The sequence below is a fragment of the Rhipicephalus microplus genome, chromosome 4, assembly GCF_043290135.1.
Source record: "Rhipicephalus microplus isolate Deutch F79 chromosome 4, USDA_Rmic, whole genome shotgun sequence".
Classification (NCBI taxonomy): Eukaryota; Metazoa; Arthropoda; class Arachnida; order Ixodida; family Ixodidae; genus Rhipicephalus; species Rhipicephalus microplus.
In genome coordinates this window covers 182,067,226-182,086,607 of record NC_134703.1, presented here as the reverse complement: position 1 = coordinate 182,086,607, position 19,382 = coordinate 182,067,226, and the positions used below count along the sequence as shown (strand labels likewise).

At 47.0% G+C, this 19,382-nt stretch overlaps 1 protein-coding gene across 1 annotated transcript in view; it reads right to left on the bottom strand.

Moving 5' to 3' along the window:
• ci (transcriptional activator cubitus interruptus) overlaps nucleotides 1-10,582 on the bottom strand; it is a 96,862-nt gene extending 86,280 nt beyond the window's left edge. Inside the window, exon 1 of the mRNA XM_037423727.2 lies at nucleotides 10,030-10,582. Within this exon, the coding sequence (XP_037279624.1) occupies nucleotides 10,030-10,190 (161 nt within the window). The 5' untranslated portion in view covers nucleotides 10,191-10,582. The remainder of the gene's footprint in view (nucleotides 1-10,029) is intronic.
• Nucleotides 10,583-19,382: the final 8,800 nt, after the last annotated feature.

Genomic DNA, 19,382 nt, shown 5'->3' with positions numbered 1-19,382 from the left:
TTTGGTAGTCACGTGTGCCGTTTGGGAATAATGCCACACGGACGCGACCACTGGCCGACCGAGACATGCGAGCGAGATCGTCCCCCCCAACCCCCCGCGCGATCCGTCATCAACGAGTTTTCATGGGATGGCGGGGTGCCTCGCTGTAGCAGGCGCACATTTTCCGCGCATAGGGCCTGATAGGGCGCTCCCCGCGTTTGTGGCGGCTTCTACGAAGATATTGTTACACGACCCCCGTGACAATATGTTTAGTGAGAGAGCTGACGGACTTCGAGCCTGAGGACGGCTAGCGGCGGACGTCAGCCGATGCACGGGCTGACATGGAAATGGTGTGACACGCTCAGAACCTATCACCTCGCGTGTTTATATATCGTGACGTGCTTGTTTCCAATGCCGTGTACGTCATGAAAGTGTTCATGCGATTGGTGGTGGTGATGCGAGGCCCAACGTGTTATGGGCGTTTGTGGAGACCCTTTGTTGGACCGAGAGCTGAAAAGACTGCGTTTGAATGTGAAAAGAGAGCGGAGGTTCGGGCTTGGACTCGGGTAGATGCCCGTGTTCTGCAATAAACGTCTCTTCGCCAGACTACGGCTCTTCCTTCGCGCGGCCACCGAGCACTCGAGTCATCGGGGGCACCCATTCCGAATTTCAACACATTCCCTCCTTAGCTACTGTAGAAGCTAGCCGAGTAGTAAGCAATTAGCTCGGCTGATTGCGGCATAAGTTCGCGACGCAAATCGTTGCAACAAGCGCCACACTTGCCAAATACTTCCCATGACTGTGCTTAATCACGCCAGCATATCGCTGTTGCCAGGTGTGTCGGTAGGAGGTAAAATGCCGGAGGCCCGTGTACTTGGATGTTAGCTGCCCATTTAAGAACCCGTGGCAGTCAAAATAATCCGATATTCACCATTACAACACGACTCGTAATCATGTCATGGTTAGGCACGTAAAACTAGTATTATAATTATCAATTTAACAGCGAAACTACTATACAACCAACCTTAGCAAAAAGTTAATTAGAAGTTCGTTAAAAATAGATGTTTTGCAACCGCACGATTGAATATGAGACCCTGCTAACTAAGCGTGCTCTGAAGAATGTAGTAATAGTTAGCTGTATACTTGTGTATACAGTATGCAGCACGTTGCAGTGGTCATGAACACAGTCTGTTCAAAGTCTTATAAACCTTGTCTGCAGCAAAGGGCTTCACTCTTTAGGGCTTCCTTGGCCGAAATCGGTGCTTCCTCTGCAAGGGTTAATTCTTCCTCACCCTTTTCTTGTTCCTGGCGTAGGACGCTCGCTTCAATCTCTCGACGCGAGAGCAACAGGTGACATGCTCCTAAAAATGCAAGGTGCTCTTTGTACCCAGTCGTTCTCACAATTTATAAATATAATGTTAAACGTATCAGGTGGGGTCACAAAATTATCGTAAAAATGCACTCCGTATTTATTTCGTTAAACAGAAGCGCATTAGTACGGGGCCCAGTGGCAGTGCGGCCCCGAATTTGAAAGAAGTTTGTACGACTTACAGTTTGTGTAACTGACGTTCGTCGTAGTGGTATTTGATTGTACTGCTATATAAGCGTAATTCCGGATATTTCAGGAGCGAGCGTACATACGAAGGACATCCTCCTCACAAGAGGCCAAAATGGTTTGCGATAAAAAATTAACAGCTACTTGTGCTGTTACCGCCACTGAGCGCAAACCGAAAACCAGATAAAAAAAGAAACCCTTGAAAAAAGAAAAAACAAGAACATGTCTACCAAGCCTAACTTCTGATGTAAGAGTAACTGAAAGCACCCGCGACATATTGAAGTTCCATCTATCGTGCATGAACTGCTAAATAAATTAGGGTCGAAAGTTGTCTTCCAGAGTACTTCCGAACAGGCTAGAGTTATAGCGCAGCAAAAAGTCACAAAGTGAATTGCGGAGGTGCAGTGATCGTTAGATGTGATGTGTACGCAGTATCAGCTCAATGGTTTACCGATGCAGAATTAGAGACCGTCAGCCTCACAGCGATTCCGCTGCACGAAGGGGCTTTTTGCGTAATACAGGATCACGGTATCGACATTTGGGATAATTTGTCAAACGGTGTCGCGTCATAGACTTGGTTTGCCTGTTTGTTCAGTGCTCTTGTCTAGAAAAAAACTTTCGAAAAGGCAACACAGCACTGCCGACAACCTAAAAGCGCTATTTTAGTACTGTACGTTTCACCCTCGTTTCTTCATAATACACTGGAGTGCAGTCTCGTGCTAGTGTTTATGGGAGATGCAACGCATATCGCTTCAGCCAGCATCCATGGAAATGGTGGGCATTACATGAGCTGGTCCGAGCTTCGTTTTAATTTTCCATTTGGCTACGGGTAGCCCGGAGCCGCTTTGCCGAAAGACAAAGTTAAGCAAATTATCAGCAGTTCCACTTCCCCAACTTAAACCTTTCAGGCTCGCCAATTCAAGTCGTTTCGCGAAGCTCACGTCCATTCTTTCATCCGTAACAAATGTCAAAACACAACATAAATAAAGCCGCATGCACGCAGATTGGGCAAATCCCTGTGCGACCCATCATTGCCATGGTGGCTGAACGATCTCAGAGCCAGAGTTGCCTCTGGTAAATGCTGTAGGAAACTCTACGCGCTTGATAGACTGATTACCACGCTAATAGCTATCAGTCTGCTTGGTTTCTCTGTGCGCCGCTAGATGGCGCCACGCATCCATCCAGCCACTCACTTCTAATCCTTCGATAACCCGGTTATCTGCAAACGCAACCTCGAAGTTCGCAGAAAGAAACTACAATTTTGAATTGTCGCTGCTATCGGCCAGATTCGGGTCTACATTCGTAAGAACTACACATTTTGCGTGGAACGCGACGCGGAACTTGTGCCCACATGCGAGATTAAAACGGGGCCGCGTGCGTAGTAGCATAAGTTGCTACAAATCTATTTCTCACTGCGCGCAAGAGATGCGTGCCCCGTTCCCACTATAGTCATAAGTCAAGGCATTATTAATAATTATTTCATGTGCCTATATACGCTCAGTGCCGGGCAAGCGATGAAACGTAGGTTACAAAAACGTTCACTGTGATGGCGCATTGGGACGTGATTAGATTCAGGCGACGTCGTCAGTAGAACTGAATGGACAAATCGCGCTGAAGTCTTACGACAACGGTCTTAAAGTTATAGCGCGATTCTATCAGGACGAACCTTACAGAACAGCAGGCACATCAAAATGCCTAGTTTGAAGATCTACCTAGTTTTATAAGGCGGCGCCATTTTAAACGTAACAGTAGGACAATAGGTTTGGTAGAATGAAACAGAGAACGCGTTGAAGGGTGCCATGTCATTCGTGTTAGTTATTTCACGTTAGCGTGCACATTCAGTTGAGAATCACGTAATGAACCCGCCACAGTGGTTTAGTGGCTAAGCTACTCGGCTGCTGACCCGCAGGTCACGGGATCGAATCCCGGCTGCGGTTGCTGCATTTTAGATCCAGGCGAAAATGCTGTAGACCCGTGTGCTCAGATTTGGGTGCACGTTAAAGAACCCCAGGTGGTCGAAATTTCCGGAGCCCTCCACTACGGCGTCTCTCGTAATCATATGGTGGGTTTGTGACGTTAAACCCCACGTATCGATCAATCAATTATTGATAATCACGTAATGTTCTAGGACACACAGGCGGGGACACACAGGCGGGGAAGAAAAGAAACGCCAGAAAAGGTGCGGAAATACGGCGCGAGTATTCGTGCTTTTCATAAGCGCTGTTTCGAAAGAATGGTAGGAAACCAACCGAAACATTTTCGCGATGACTACGGCTTTTGAACGAAGTGTGTCGCACGAGCGGTACAGCGTCAGCCACTGAAGAAAAAGCGCTCCGTGTTTGCGATTAACACGTCGGCGAGAGATGCCAGCAGCATCGCCTTTCGGTGGCGTCAGCAGGTGGCGCGGCGTGTGCGTCGAACATGTCAAAGCGCGGTTGTGTAGCGCGCCCTCGTGCTTCTTATTTCCCCACCCCGGTCTGTTTGTTCGGTTTTCTTCCTTCTTGCTGGGCACGTCTGTTGGTTTTGTTTTTCTTTCCTCTTTTTATTTTTTACATCTGTGTGCTAGGGTGTCTTTACATATTGTAAGTACACCCGCCCGTTAAAAAAAGAACAGCAGCAAATCATCATCATCATCACATCTGGAAACAATGTGTACAGTGAACTAACTGACTCTCAAGTGCACCAATCTTGCTTTTAAAGACGATAGTCTTTCTTTGGGGACCTTCGAAGCAAAACTTTTTGGTCTGTCTGTTTGTACATTTGTCTGTTTGTCCACCCTTAACGGTACTCTACTCTAAACGCCTCTGAAGTGACAAAACGAAACTACAAACGGCCAACCCCATCCACAGGGCCCACCAATATTACTCAAGGTTCAGCGTTCACACTTGTGCGATTGTCAATTAAAAAGCAGTTATTTCGCATATTTGAGGCACCATAAAAACACGCCAATATTATGTATGTGTATTTTTTACTAGAAAAGGCATACATAAGTAAATTTAAGGATCATAGCCTTTATAACGCTGCACTGGACATGCAACACTTGCACGAAACGGCAAGTGTTCCAACGCTTTGCTAAGACGACATGGTGGTGGCACCTACCCGTCGCCTTGCATTCTGCACCTTATCACCTCAGAGACGGGCGCGCACGATGCGCGCCCCGTTTTCCAGGATAACTGCCACAGAGCGCTTATGTCTCACGTGTGACGTGACTTGATACGCTCGTTCGCCTGCGCAGCACGCTCGAGGCACTCTAACGCAGCACCTCCGGAATACCATTCGCTGACTTTCTTGCGCAGAACATCAAATAAACGTTTTGTTCACTCTCTACAGACGCAAGACTATCGTCTTTCGACGACGTTTGCAGTGTAACATGCAGATACGGGGCCAATTTTTATTTCATCTCTCTCTCTCTCTTTTTGACGGCTAAGGCTAATAGAAATGCATAAGCTTAAATGGAAATGCACAGCCTGATAACGTTATTCTGCGTATGACTTCAAGCATTGGTAATTCGTTTTCAGATCGCGCTATACTGACTGAGCCACGCTAAAGTTGCAAAATTACAACGCATTGTTTCGTTATTTTTGACCTTATGTAGCAGTAAAACATAGGGATTTTTAGTGCTGGGTACGCATTCTCTTGGGGCGATGCGGGCTTGGGAGCGCGCGGCGTTGCGTGCCCAACCCCTACCCAACCGGAATGCCTTTTAGTTGGCGCCACGGTGGCACGCACGCAAACGCAAGCCGCACGAAGTTCACACGCGCTCGCAGCGCCATAGCGTCTTGTCGTGTAAATAATATTTATGTATTTTTATAATTTGAAATGTAAAATTAAACATACATAGTGATCAGGACACTTTTTTTATCGCGTACAGTATCCTGGTATACGCAAAAAAAAGTGAAAAACACAAGGTTACTATAACGACAGTGTCGACATCTTGTGACACTTCGTGCAACCGCAGTCATGAACTTGTTCGCTTACGCGTAATGTTTTTGAGATGAAAACAAATAAAAACGTTCCTCATTTGTAATATTGCCGCTGCGCAGTCTTTGCATCAGATGTACAATGCACAATGTTTCTGCAATAACAATGTTGTGGTTGTCTGTTTCAATATAGCCGCGCTAGATGGCGCCACATATTCAGCTGGTCGGGGCTGGCATATATTTAGTTTCTATGTTCCGGGCCATTCTAGCTTTGGTAATCTGGCTGAAACCGCGTAATCGCTCGCACTTTGCCAAAGTGCGAGCCAATAAGCCAAAGTGCTCGCACTTTTCCAAATAAGCCAAAGTGCTCGCACTTTGGCTTATTTTAACTCGACGGCTAGAGTATCCGCAGTGCGGATACCGTGAGTTCTTGCGAATGTGGACCTTACAAGGCGGCCGATCCATGCTGTCCGAGATTGCGCGCCTTTGTGTCATGCTATTTGTATAGTGGCTAGCCAATGTAATATTTGCGCTTAAAACTTAATTGTCAAAGTGCTGGCTCTGGCCAGCTTCGGCTTTGCTCGCCGTGAAGGTAAAATGATGCGCCAGCATGTGCGCCGGGGCAGCTTATCTCCGCTAAGAGGCCAGTGGTGGCAGCGTTGTTTATGGCCGCGCGGACACATGGCCCCATCGCCCCAGCGATCTTGCGACGCATCTGTTTGGGGCTTCGCGCATGCGCAATACCGCCGCCCCAACGTCCTGCGTACGCAAGCCGCTTGGGCACCCAGCACTAAAACTCCCTATTCAGTCCACAATGAAGTCACAGCTGCGGAATCGCTCATACGTATGGTCGGCATAACCGAATTTACTAGCAGTGCACTTAAATAAATGTACTCGTCGTTCTTAGGTTAGCCTCGTAATTACCCGACATTTAACCACTAAGCGCAACCTGTTGTATCTCAAGCTAGAAACAGTAGTAAACGTCACAAAAGCACCAAAATTCTCATCATTTGCTAATGAGCAACCAGCTCATTAGCAAATCAACTCATTATGAGGCACGCCGTTATGGAGGTCTCCAGGAACGGCAACGACTTGCTTCTATTAGGCGGGCAACCTAAATATTAGTACGCGGCTGTCTAACCTCTACCGAGACGTGACCTTCGCGGCGGAGCTCGAACCAGCAACCTTCGGATCAGCTGCTCGTACCACCACGGCGCCTAGAACCTACACATATTTGAGCCTACACAGCAAAGCGTATTCAGCCATGGCGATCCATCCATAGCCGTGTCTATCTTTCATCACGAGAAGAATGGTGGCAATGGCCCTTTCCTGTCTTCTTGTGCGCCTCGGGGGTATACAGCGGTTACGGCGCTTGCCCGCGGTACTCGCATTTCGGTGGAGGCGAAATCCTAGAGAATCATGTACAGTGCGATGCCAGTACATGTTAAAAAGAACAGGAGGTGGTCTAAACATTGGGAGCTTTCCACTACGGCGTTCCTCATAATCATATCGCGGTTTTGGCTCGGAAAACCCCAGCCATTATTAATTTGCTTTTCCTGTCCTTCGTGAAGATATAGCATGACGTTAAGTCTTGCTAATTAACGGCATCGGGGAGTGGCTAGAATCGGTGTTTAGAGCCAAATACGATCGGAGGAAAGCGGATTGCTAATCCCAGAGACTTATTCCTAGTGATAAGGAACGGAATAGTCGTCGGGATAGCGCGTTGCGAATAAAAACGCACAGGAGTGCAAAGCGCAAACTTAGCAGGAAACCAATACCAAACATCGCGTGAACAACCACCATGGACCCGAATCGATTTTGCGCGCTTAGCGGTGTCATTTTATCTTAGGAACAGTTCCGTGCGTCCAAACAAAACTATATTTACTGTATCTAGGCCCGTGTACTCAGATTTGGGTGCACGTCAAGGAACCCCAGGTGGTCGAAATTTCCGAAGCCCTCCACTACTGCGTCTCTCATAATCATATGGTGGTTTTGGGACGTTAAACCCCACTAATCAATCAATCAATATATTCACTGTATCACAAGATTTCCGCACAACTGCAATAGTGGTACAGTATCGTGGCAACGCTGACTACTCAAGTTATCCTTCTCGAGTGCCGGGAAAGTCCAGGATTTAGGCAGTGGCGCAGCCATTTTCTGGATGAAGATACCTTCCGAATCAAAAGACACTGCGCGACTTTTTCGAGTTTGGAGTCGATGTTGCTGTTATCACTAAACGCTCAATGTCACTACGATAAAAAAAAAGCTACTGCAGGCCCTCCAACAGTCATCCGAAGTCTCATACGTGGGGCCGGTGCAATTCGTTTGCGCGAATTCGGAGCTACGATACGTTCAGACAATCGAAGAATCGTAGGTACGGTGGGACGAAACACGGTAATCAAGTCGCAGTACACGTGCTGAAGCGACAACTGTACCCACGTGATCTGCGGGACCCACCTGAGATACTGAGGCCAAGGCATTAAAGAAACAACTCGATAGGTGGCGAGGCAAAAAAGCGCTCAATTCAAGATACGTCTGTTGGAAGCATGCGTTGACAGTAAGTAGGCATTTCCAATTGTCATCTCCCTAAAAATCAGCACGAAGTAGTGGCGTGCGTACTTACTGACGACTAACGCGTTCGTTTAGGCTTGCACCGCTTATTATGAGATATGTTAGCGTCTGTGTTGCCTCTTCCATCCGTACTTCGATCGGTATCTACGGGTTCCAGCTCAGTGATAAGAAGCTGTTATATAATGAAGTGCGCATGTCCGATAGGTGGCTGCACGGTGTTTGCAGTTTCACGTTCATGGTCATTGAAATGGAAGCTTCTAAGGAGTTAACCCTGAATGGCGGAAACTTACCATAAAGAAATGTGGAAAAATGACGCCAAACCGTTGAAGTTCAAAAACGACGTTTCGGCTACTTCAAAAACGACGTTTCGGCTACTTGTGGTGGACATGCTGTTAGCAATGACGCGATGCCAGAACCCGCAGAAGTTGCCGATATGCATTCCTCAAATACAAAAAAAAAAGTGTCATTCCTATCTACCAATTCTTTTGTTTTTGCACCACAACTGACAAATATCAGCGCCATCAATGTAGAAACCAGAACTTAGCAAATAGTGGCGTGACAACACTTGCACATGAGCCCCTCCACGGTGGTCTAGTGCCTAATGTACTCGACTGGTGACCCGCAGGTCGCGGGATCGAATCCCGGCTGCATTGTCGATGGAGGTGAAAATACTGTAGGTCCGTGTACTCAGATTTCGCTGCACGTTATAGAACCACAGGTCATCAAAGTTTTTGGAGCCCTCAACTACGGCGTCTCTCATACTAGTATGGTGGTTTGGGGACATAAAACCCCACATGTCAATGAACACTTGCGTATGAGAAATGTATTCGACACGACACGCCGGCGTCCCAAATCGTGTCGGCTTTGCACAGCCACAGTTGAAGCTTCGTACATTGATGCGCTCGTGCTCAACAAATTGGCTTGGTGCTCGTAGATTTAGCGACATCCCTCACCGTGTTACTGCAGGCATTCATGTTCTCAACGTCCAGATTGGAGCCATGGAATTCTATGGTTCCACCTTGTTTAATGGGCGATAGGCTACGTGCGTAAAACTTGCTACAATCTAACTTTCAGTGCTTGTGTCTACGCAATGACGATAGATTGATTGATATGTGGGGTTTAACGTCCCAAAACCACCATATGATTATGAGATACGCCGTAGTGGATGGCTCCAGATATTTCGACTTGTTTAACGTGCGCCCAAATCTGAGCACACGGACCTATAACATTTCCCCCTCCCTCGGAAACGCAGACGAGATTAGATCCCGCAACCTGTGGGTCAGCAGCCGAGTACCTTAGCCACTAGACCACCGCGGCGGGGCAATGACGATAGATTAACGTGTAACTGTAAGGCAGCTCGCCGTGAACGTCTTGCTTTTTGGTATTGTCGGCAAATTAAGCAGTGTTCACGTTCTTGAAGCCCCCTACGCATGACAGTTCTATACAATTCTCTCTCTCTCTCTTTTGGGCCGTAAACGATAAAGTTGGACGCAACACTATATGTAACGAATCCCTGCTGTTCGGGCTGAGCGAAGCCAGAGAGAGAACCCTGCAAACAGAAACAATGCTCTTTCTCTAAAAGTGATCGTCATGAGAGTATTGGTCTTGAGTTAATGCATTCCCCAGGATGTACTCCTTTGCTTTTAGATGAGCAAAATGCGTCACACGCTTAGGCTACACCAAATCACGTTCATAAAAGGCTCACGCCTTCGAGAAGGACGGACTGTAATCGACGCACTGGCATGTCACCTGCTGCATCAAAACGGCACGGCATATGAATTTGTTTCTTAATCGCATTGCTGACGACGGCATTCTGCTGCGGCTACAAGAAGCGTGGAGACGCGAGGGATGGATAGGTTTTCGCAGTGTCATTGGAAATAACTCGGCACTCGTAACATGGTGGCTAATACCGCACAAACTTTAAACCTACAGTGCGCGTTGGTCAGTTCTGCACTCGCCCATCGGCAGCTCGAAATATGCCAAGCTAAGAGCGACAGTACTCACCCAGCTGCCGGGGCATGTGGGAACGGGTGTAGTCGCGGCTCCCAGACATAGCGCCCTTCGTGCGTGCGCTGGTCTACGGGGATGGCGGCGTGCACGGCCGCGAAGGCGCTGGGGAACTGCAGCGGCAGGCCCGCGGCCGCCAGGCGCGGCACGTCAGACATGGGTCGCCAGCTGCTGATGCATCCTCGCGCGCACTTACACCGCCGTCAGGAACAACGAACACGGCACACCGCTGCTGCTACGAGCACCGTCGCTGAACGCCGGCGCGCGCTCGTCGGAGGGATGCGCGGCCGGTGAAGACGACGAAGCCGGGCCCGCTCTCATAACAGCGGCCCCGGCGGACAGCAGCCTCCGGCGTCGTCCATCGAGCCGTAATCCTTGTCGGGCGAGTATCCTGAAGCTATCGAAATGCAGTTGGTTGGCTGTGCGGCGTAAGAACAGTTTCGCGACGATTCCGCGCACACGGACAGAGCTCAATGCGCACGTGCACCGAACGACGGGCAGCAAATGAAGACGCTAAGGCGTTTCGGTCCGCGATGACACGGCCACGGGAACGAGAGTATGCACTCGCTTCGCTCTCGCCGGGCGGTTCTGCCTCCTCTCCGGACCCGCCTCCTCACCGATGCTTTTCCTGCTCCTCAGCAGGCGGCGTGCTCTTGCTTGGATCTTGCGGGGAGGAGGCCTCCTGTCTTTGCCGCAGGGTGAGGAGGGGTGCCGCTCCTTTCTCTCGTCGCCTGTATGACTCTATCTTCGACGGCCATGTTGGGGCCTCACCGTGGCAGCACACTTACCTGCGGCAGTCCAGTCATGGTACTTTGACGCCGCCACTTGCGAGAAATGGGCACCCTCCCCCACCTTCAGCGGCCGGCAAGACAGCCTCCACGAAATGCATTCCTCCTCCATCAGAAGCTTTGCAGTGCTGCCGTAGTTGACAGTGCGAACGCGGAACGGACAAAGCGCTCCGTCTCTGGGTTTCAGTGTTCGCGAAAGACGAAGCTCGTTATTTTCGCTTGAAAAGCGCAAGGTTGCCTTCTCGACAAAAATGCAAACCGACCTACAGTAAGGCATCGTCGAAGCACGAGGGGTTTCGCTGGAACGAGATGGTCAAATGAATAGTTGCAGGTTTTAGGAGTAGGTTGTGTTCTCATCACACTGGCGTGAATACGTCGCGACTAAAGGTTAGTGACCTTTTTAGTGCCGCCAGAGAGAGCGCGGCTCAAAGTCTTCATCGAATAGGTATAAAAACAGTGGTAGGCAACTTGAATGTTTGAGTAACTTCGGTGTGTTTTGTTGTAGTTGTTTTATGTATGCAGGGAGTTGGTTGATACCCACCCGCAACAAAGGATGAGGATGTAATTTCAATATAATTCAATCCCATTTGCGCCAACTTCCAATAAAGTGAAATGACGTGCAAGGAGGCATGCATATTTAAGGGCTTATGTGTCAACGCATGTATGCTCCTCTAACATGCCACCTGCAGTGTTCACCTCACAGGCATGTCGCGTTCTCCCCAACAAAGCCACTGTGCAGTCGTGGAAGATGTGGTAGTGGTTAGAAGGCGCCTACTTTCTGCAGATAGGTCGAGAGCACGGCACTGTTCGCGCGCAAATCCCCGTAGAAATGATTCATGCACCCCTCCGTGCCAGCATCTGCACGTCAAAATAGCATCGACCGCAACGAGAGGAGCTCACAAACTAGCACCTTGCATAGCTCTGATCGCGTTTGCGAGTGAAGACCTACAAAGTCCACTTAATTATCCCCAAACAAGCTCTGCTCTTCAGCGCAGGCGTTCCGACACATTTGGGTTGAAAGGCCGAACCCTTCGGAGACCACGTCCGGGGAACCAGGGGCGCGGAACCGTACCCAGTGGTCTCTCGCGCTTTGTTAAGAGGCAAGAAACAACTCGAAGGGAAGGAAGAAAGCAAAATATCGGCTTGGCCGCTCCCGAGGAGCGACCATCGCGGTGAGTGGCCTGGCGCGGCGGTGTAATTAAGTTTTCACGGGGTTTTCGAGAAGACCTCGCGCGGGATACCGGGGTGGAAGGAGGAGAAGGTAGAAAAGCGCGCTGGGACCTGGGCCGTCAGCCGCACGATGGATGGCCGCTCGCGCGCGCTGCCGCCGGGGCACTGTGAACACGGGCGCGCTGCCGGCCACTGCCTTTGCCCCATCGGTTGATGCGCGAGCGGGCCCGCTGCGCTGCTGTAATTGAACGCCGCGCAATCCGGCGCGGGCACGACCGAGGATCCGCGGCGGGCGGCCCTCCTTCTCGCGAGACCGGCTGCGGGGGGCACGGCCCTCGCCTCCCGCTCGGTAAAGACGAGCCGCTGCTGCTGCGAAAGCGCTCTGCTCAAGGCGAGCCTCCTGGTGGGAGAACCTTGCGACACGAGGCCGATGCCTCCAGCAACTTACGGGTGTCTGCGTTCTTGAATGTAATCGCACATACCAAGTCTTTATGGCTGGGTCGATACAAACTACCAAAAGTTTAACTCAAGTGACTGTAGAATCTTGGAAGCCGTGAACCGAAAAAAAAAAATATGTGGTTTCGTTGGACACCTCAACGTTGCCGACTCATTGTTAACCTTTACATTGTTCTTTAACTTGCTCCTAAATCGAAGCACTCAGATGGGGTGGATTACGCCCCCGTCCATGTGCGGCCACCATAACAGGAATTCGAAGCTACGACCTGGTGCTCAGCAGGGGTAACACCTTGAGCCGCAAAGCTACAATGGCGGCTACGCTGCATGGAAACCACCATGGGGACATTTAGGCTTAGGAAGAGATATGAGATCATGAGCGAAAGATCATCAGTTCTTGACCGGTATATAAAATTAAATCTTCATGCGCAATCACTCATTCACAAGATAACCTTGGAATACGTGCCATGATCAAAACTCGTTCATACTTTCCGCCACGCATAATCCACTCCCTTTATCACGCACATGTTCACAGTCTTATTGCATAAGGCTGTGAACAGTCTGGGGTAACACATATAACACAGCCTGGGGTAACACATATTTGACCCACCTCAACCAACTGCAACGCCTAAAGAATCAAGCACTTCGACTCATCACTTTCAGCCATTTCTTCACAAACGCAATGCCACTTTATCAGAATTTAAATATACATCCTCTTTATCACCTCTTTCAGCTGAAGTTATCAGTGGTGATGTATGGGCATTTTCGCGGTAATGTGCATATAGATGGCATTGTCGTGGAAAGCCTTGTAAAGAATAATATTACTAGGTTTTCTGACCTTCATAACCGCCTTCTGCCTAAAGTTCTTACAAACTACGGCAAGTTCCCTACCACATTTACGGGACTCAAGCTTCCTTACGTAATAAGATCATCAACCACAAAACACGCCTTCAAAAACCAAGTAAAGAAATATTTTTTGCAACAGTTGTCTTCATCTTAGCAACTGCTTTTTAATGTAGCGATAACAATTACTACATGTTATATTGTCCTTGCGTTTAGTATTATGACTTTCGCTTCTTTGTTCTTCAGAGTGTTCTTTTTTTACCTTGCTAAACGTATATCTATTTTCTACTTTCGATTTTTCGCACTGTTTTTTTTTCTTACTGAAGATACCGTAACAACTGAATGTTGTATATCTTGTTTTTTCTCCCGTTAACATCATGTATGGGAGCCCCCCTGACAGTTTCTAACTTCGGGGCTCCTTATGTGTATTACCAATCCGGTACGCACATTTACTTTTTATTTTATTTTATTTAAAAATACCTTACAGGCTCTATTACGGAGCATAGAGTAAGGGGGGTGCATAGGAAAGAATGCTAGTGGGTGATAGTTCTGCCACAATACAAAGCAACTACAAAGCAAAGCAACTACACAGCAACTAATAACTAATAAAAATACAAAGCAAGTAATAACATTGGAACTAATAACAGTGGTTGCACAAATGACAAAGAGGGGCTTCAAGCAACTACAAGAATTTCCTAGCCGCAAAAAAAGCACAAAGAACAAAAACAGAATTCAAGGAGGTTATACAATGCTATTGAGATAGATGTATCATTAATTGCTCGCGAAAATTTTCATGATTAGTTAAATTGACAATGACGTCGGGTAGGTCATTCCAGAGTGCTATGGCACGAGGCAAAGCCGATGAATTGAATGATTTTGTTTTTCCAAAGATGCGTGTGACGCTTCGCTGATCGTGAAGTCGTTTAGACATGCGCAATGGTGCCGTTAGTGGGAAGGATGGTGGCCTGGACGCGTGAATATATTTATGAAGCAAAGACAGGAGGGCAACTGTGCGCCGTATGTCTAGATGCTGTAATGAAAGGTCATGTTTTATTTGTGTGACGCTCGAGGGGCGACTGTAAATACGTGAAATGAACCGTGCTGCCCTGTTTTGCACAGCTTCTAGCTTGTTAATGAGATAGGCTTGGAAGGGGGACCATATGGGTGATGCAAATTCCAGCTGTGGGCGAACAAAGGTTAAGTAAGCTTGTTTGCGGACGTTATTTGGCGCGTTTCGTAGGTTTCGACGTAAGTATCCCAGTGTTCTTGATGCGTTTGCAGATATGTGGGTTACATGTACTCCCCAAGTAAGATTAGAAATGAAATGAACGCCGAGGTACTTATACGAAGACGACCGTGACACGTTGGAATTATTTATGGAGTAATCAAATTCAACAGTTAATTTTTTTCGACTAAAGGATATTACATTACATTTTGATAAATTTAAAGTCATTTGCCATGCACCACACCAATTGTTAATGAGATTAAGGTCTTTTTGGAGAGCAAGGTGGTCATCGGTACTAGTTATAGAGCGATATAGAATGCAATCGTCAGCAAAAAGCCGTATTGACGAAGAAATATTAGTTGGAAGATCGCTAATGTAGATTAGAAAAAGTAGTGGCCCCAAGACGCTACCCTGAGGCACTCCGGAGGTGACATCGGAAATTGGAGAGGAAGAGCTATTAATCAGAGTGAACTGCTTTCGAAAAGACAAAAAGTTACGGATCCACGATAAGGTTAGCGAATCTAAACGAAGTTCTGTTAATTTTGAAATCAGACGGGAATGAGGTACGCGGTCGAATGCTTTAGAAAAATCTAGGAAAATGCAGTCGGTTTGTAAATTATTATCCATATTGAAGTGAAGATCAGTAGTAAATTCCAGTAATTGGGTGTCGCAAGAAAAACCTCGCCTAAATCTATGCTGATTCTCAAAAAAGAAGTTATTGGTTTCCAAATGACAATAAATGTGCGAAGAAATGATATGCTCAAGCATCTTGCAGCAAATGCGTGTTAATGATATGGGGCGATAATTTTATGGTGAGTATCTATTGCCACTTTTAAATAAGGGAACTACTTTACCTATTTTCCAATCAGCCGGCAGTTGTCCTGTTGATAAAGATTGCGTGAACATGTGGTACAGTATTTTACTTGAGCATAATGACGTGTTTTTGAGCACCTTAGAATTAATGTTATCAATGCCTGAAGAAGTTGATAATTTAAGTTTTCCAATAAGATTCGCAATCCCTTCAGTGCTGACGGCAATCGGTTCCATGAATGTATAATCAAACTCGGGAACTTCGGGCACTCTAGAATGATCTTGACACGTGAACACAGATGAGAAAAATGAGTTCAACACTGAAGTGCTATCTACATCTGGTAGACACATGTGGTAAGCATCTTGTATACTGACAGATGTGGTAGCATTGTGAGAGGAAATCACTTGCCAGAATTTTTTCGATGTAAATTTACATCGTTGTTGAATAAAACTTGAAAACTGTTATGAGATCACAACTAGGGTCACGTGCCACGCCGTAGTCGTCCACCGCCGGCGCCCGTAACCACTATCGCACTAAATAAGAACTTACTGAATAAAAACGCCAAAGGGACAGCGGGATTCGAACCCGGATCCCCTGCGTGCCATCCCAGTGTTCCCAGCCACACCGTTTTGGATTGTTTATTGCAATATCCATATATATGTACACACACAAATACACACACACACATATGTATATATGAAGGTCCTTCGCCAAAGTTCACTGCAGGGCATCCCGATAAAACACAGCATTCCACTAGTAAATAGAAACATGTTCCACAGTTTCTGCATTGTTACACTATATATATATATATATATTAGAGCATCGAACGCGTTATTCGTTCGTTCCTGCCCACGGAATGTTATCTTTTCACTCACTTTTCTTTCTCCACATTTACATCATAATTAAGACTAATAACTTCCCCTACACTTTCCTTGGCATTATTGTCCGTTAGAACTCAATTATATTGCATCAAACACAGAAAAAAGCGCCCTTAAGTATACACTTCTTTCCTATATATATATCGGGTGCTTCATGCTTTAGGAAGTGGGACCAATATTCTTAAAAAAAACATGAAAAGGCGTTAATTGCTCGTATTCTTCTCAGTTAATTTTTCTGTATCGTCAGGCATCTTAAAATGGTCGACGACCTCATTTTCGAAAGTTATTCGAAAGTCATTTTCGAAAGTTATTTTCGAAAGAATTAGGAAAGTTATAGTAATTTACCTTTCAACTGTTACCATTAAGCAGTCAAGTCAAAAGGGAGAATTCAAGTCCTTCAAGCGAAGAGCCCATTGTCGCTTTGAGATTTCGGGAAAGGGGCCTCCAGTATTCACTGCGATTTAATAAATTTCCCCTAAAGTCTGGGGCGAAACCGAAATGCGAGAGAGCGCAACTGCCATATTCGTCTGAGACGTCCGAAACGAGAGAGCGTTGTTATATAAACCATTAAGTGACTTGGTTGTATGGGTGTCTGGGCTTCGCTTGCAATTACAGCACGCATGACGCATGCACGTTATCGAACGGGAAGAACGTACTGCACCCCTGTGTTTAATGGTGACGTCATTGTAGTCGTCTGCTTGTTGCGCTCCTCGGTCCTTTAGTTTCGGTTTCGCCGCAGAATTCAAGATAATTTCATTAATTTGCAGTTATTACTAGAAACCGCTTTTTCGATATCTCAAAGCTGCAATCCATTGGTTCTTGACATGAAGGACTTCAATTCTTCCATTCGATTTGACTGCCTAACTCCAATAATAAAAAGTTAATTATTCTATCTTTCCTAATCACTCTTACAAATGATGCTTTCAACCAAAGTGGGCGTTAACTAATTGTACTTGGGGCTCAGCATTTTATACATTCATACGTTTCTTCCATGAATGCTATGAATGCTCAGAAGCATGCAGAGGTCATACGAGACACAATATCCTTGAACATGCAGAAAAGGAATACCGTAATCGTCAATTGATAGGTCCTCCTTCAAAGCTCACTGCAGGGCATTCCAATAAAACACAGCATTCCACTAGTAAATAAAAACATGTTCCACAGTTTCTGCATTGTTACACAAAATACAGTCACTCCCCACGGCACAAACATACCTCGTTGTTCAAGCCTTGTTCTCACAGGTAGTGCGCCCGTGTGAAGATTAAAGAAAAACGTTTTACCTCAGGTGGAACTTACATCTTTACGACGCGTTTCAGGGCATCGCTTCACGATCCCTCCCCGTTAATTGTTCTGTAGAGTAGGATTGGAAAAACTCTCTACCATGGTATTTCCGTAGGTGCCTCCCGGGCACGTTGCTGAAGTATTCCATAAAAAAATATACTTATCAGGAACGTATATGAAGAGATCACCTCGCATAACAAGTGACATACAATATACGGACCGTCGTCCATGGTGGAGACAACAAACTAAAGAGTGCTTAACAGCGCAAATGACAAGAGGAGATAGAAGATACGAGATAAAGCACTCTTTACCATGTTATGCGAACACGCCCAATCCTGCTGTCTCTTAGGAGACAACTAATTCTGGTATAACTCCGGGTAACGGGACCTTAATCCCTACGAATGAAGAGATCTTGCCGATTTCTTAAGAATAAGAATCTACTCATCCCCATCATTTGTTTCAAGAACAAGTGACTTAACGTCAACCCACCTTCTCTATCCTTATGGAAAGATTAGTCCTAGACCTGCACTCATATTTAAAATTACCATAGCTGTGCCATCAGTTCGGTTGTGAATGGGGAATTCACAGAACGTATTGATGTTACATCATCTGTGCGACAGAGATACCCTATGTCACCAATTTAGTTTTCTTTGTTTTTAGAGCCGCTGTGTAGAAAATCATTAGCAGTGATTAATTAAGAAGTTTCCAGCTGAAATCATGTGATGTACGAGTGCTGGCCTATGCAGATGATGTTGCATTTATATTTACTGACAAAGAAAGCGCGAGAACAGCACTGCAGACCACGCAGACTTTTGGCGACCAACGTGGTAGTTTATTTAATAGTGACAAAAGCTTCGGGTTATGGCATGGTTCGTGGCAGCTGTTCTGACCCTCGTCCGAGGGCGCCATGCTGGCCATGAGAAGCAGAGCCGAGTGGTGTGCTCACGTCCGGAAGCCCCAGTGCTCTTCCCTCGCAAGTATCCTCCAACGGTGGGAAGTCACAAAGGGATTAGAATGTGCTCCCTACGTGGCTCGTTTGGCGAGATGGCGAAGCAGATCGACCGCGCAGGTCGCTAATCCTCTGTTTGCCTTTCCAGGGAAGGGCGGAAGCAGCAACCCAACCACCAACTTGTTTCGGGAAGGAACCCACTTCCCATCTTTTCAGTGAAACTGACCAGAGGAGCATTGCTTCAGGAGGGGCAATTACTCTTCGGCGGCCGTGTGTTATTGACTGATGCCTTGAGGGTGGTGTCTTGCGCATGATTTGTGTTTAAATCAAGGAGAGTGAACCCTACAGAGCTTAAAATGACGCTGCAAAGTGGTGGACGTCGCTCTGAAGCATGGTTTGGCGGTTCATTCACCACGCTCGTGGTTTGCGGAACTCCTAACGTCTATGCTGTAGATAGTTGTAAATAGGGCGCTAAACCTGCTTGTTTTACGTATGCCCAACTTGTAAGCATCGTTTCCTCCACCCAAAGTTGCTCCACGCTACCACAGGAGTCCTGGTCCGACGCAACCCTGACGCCTCGGCAACCCACGTCAGCGGGGACGCGTCCGGGAGACACCGGTCCACAACACAGCACACACCTATACTGTATTTGAGAAACTGCAGTGGAGCACAATAGCCTAGGTTTACCACTAGATAGATATCGAGAAAATACGCAGTTCTGGAGATGCAAGGCGTATGAAATGCACGGAAGACTTCATGCTTGGGTGGGCGGGATTCCTTAGTATTTGCGATATCCACGGTATGTAACTCTTGTGTGCAGGGGGGGGGGGGGGGGCAAAGAAAGTTGGTGCTTGAAACTGCGCGCTTCAACCTTGCCTTCGGCAGGCTTTATGTCGGGAAAGGAATGGCGTTAGTATAAGTAAGAAAGCGTTTTAGAACTGAAAAGGAACAA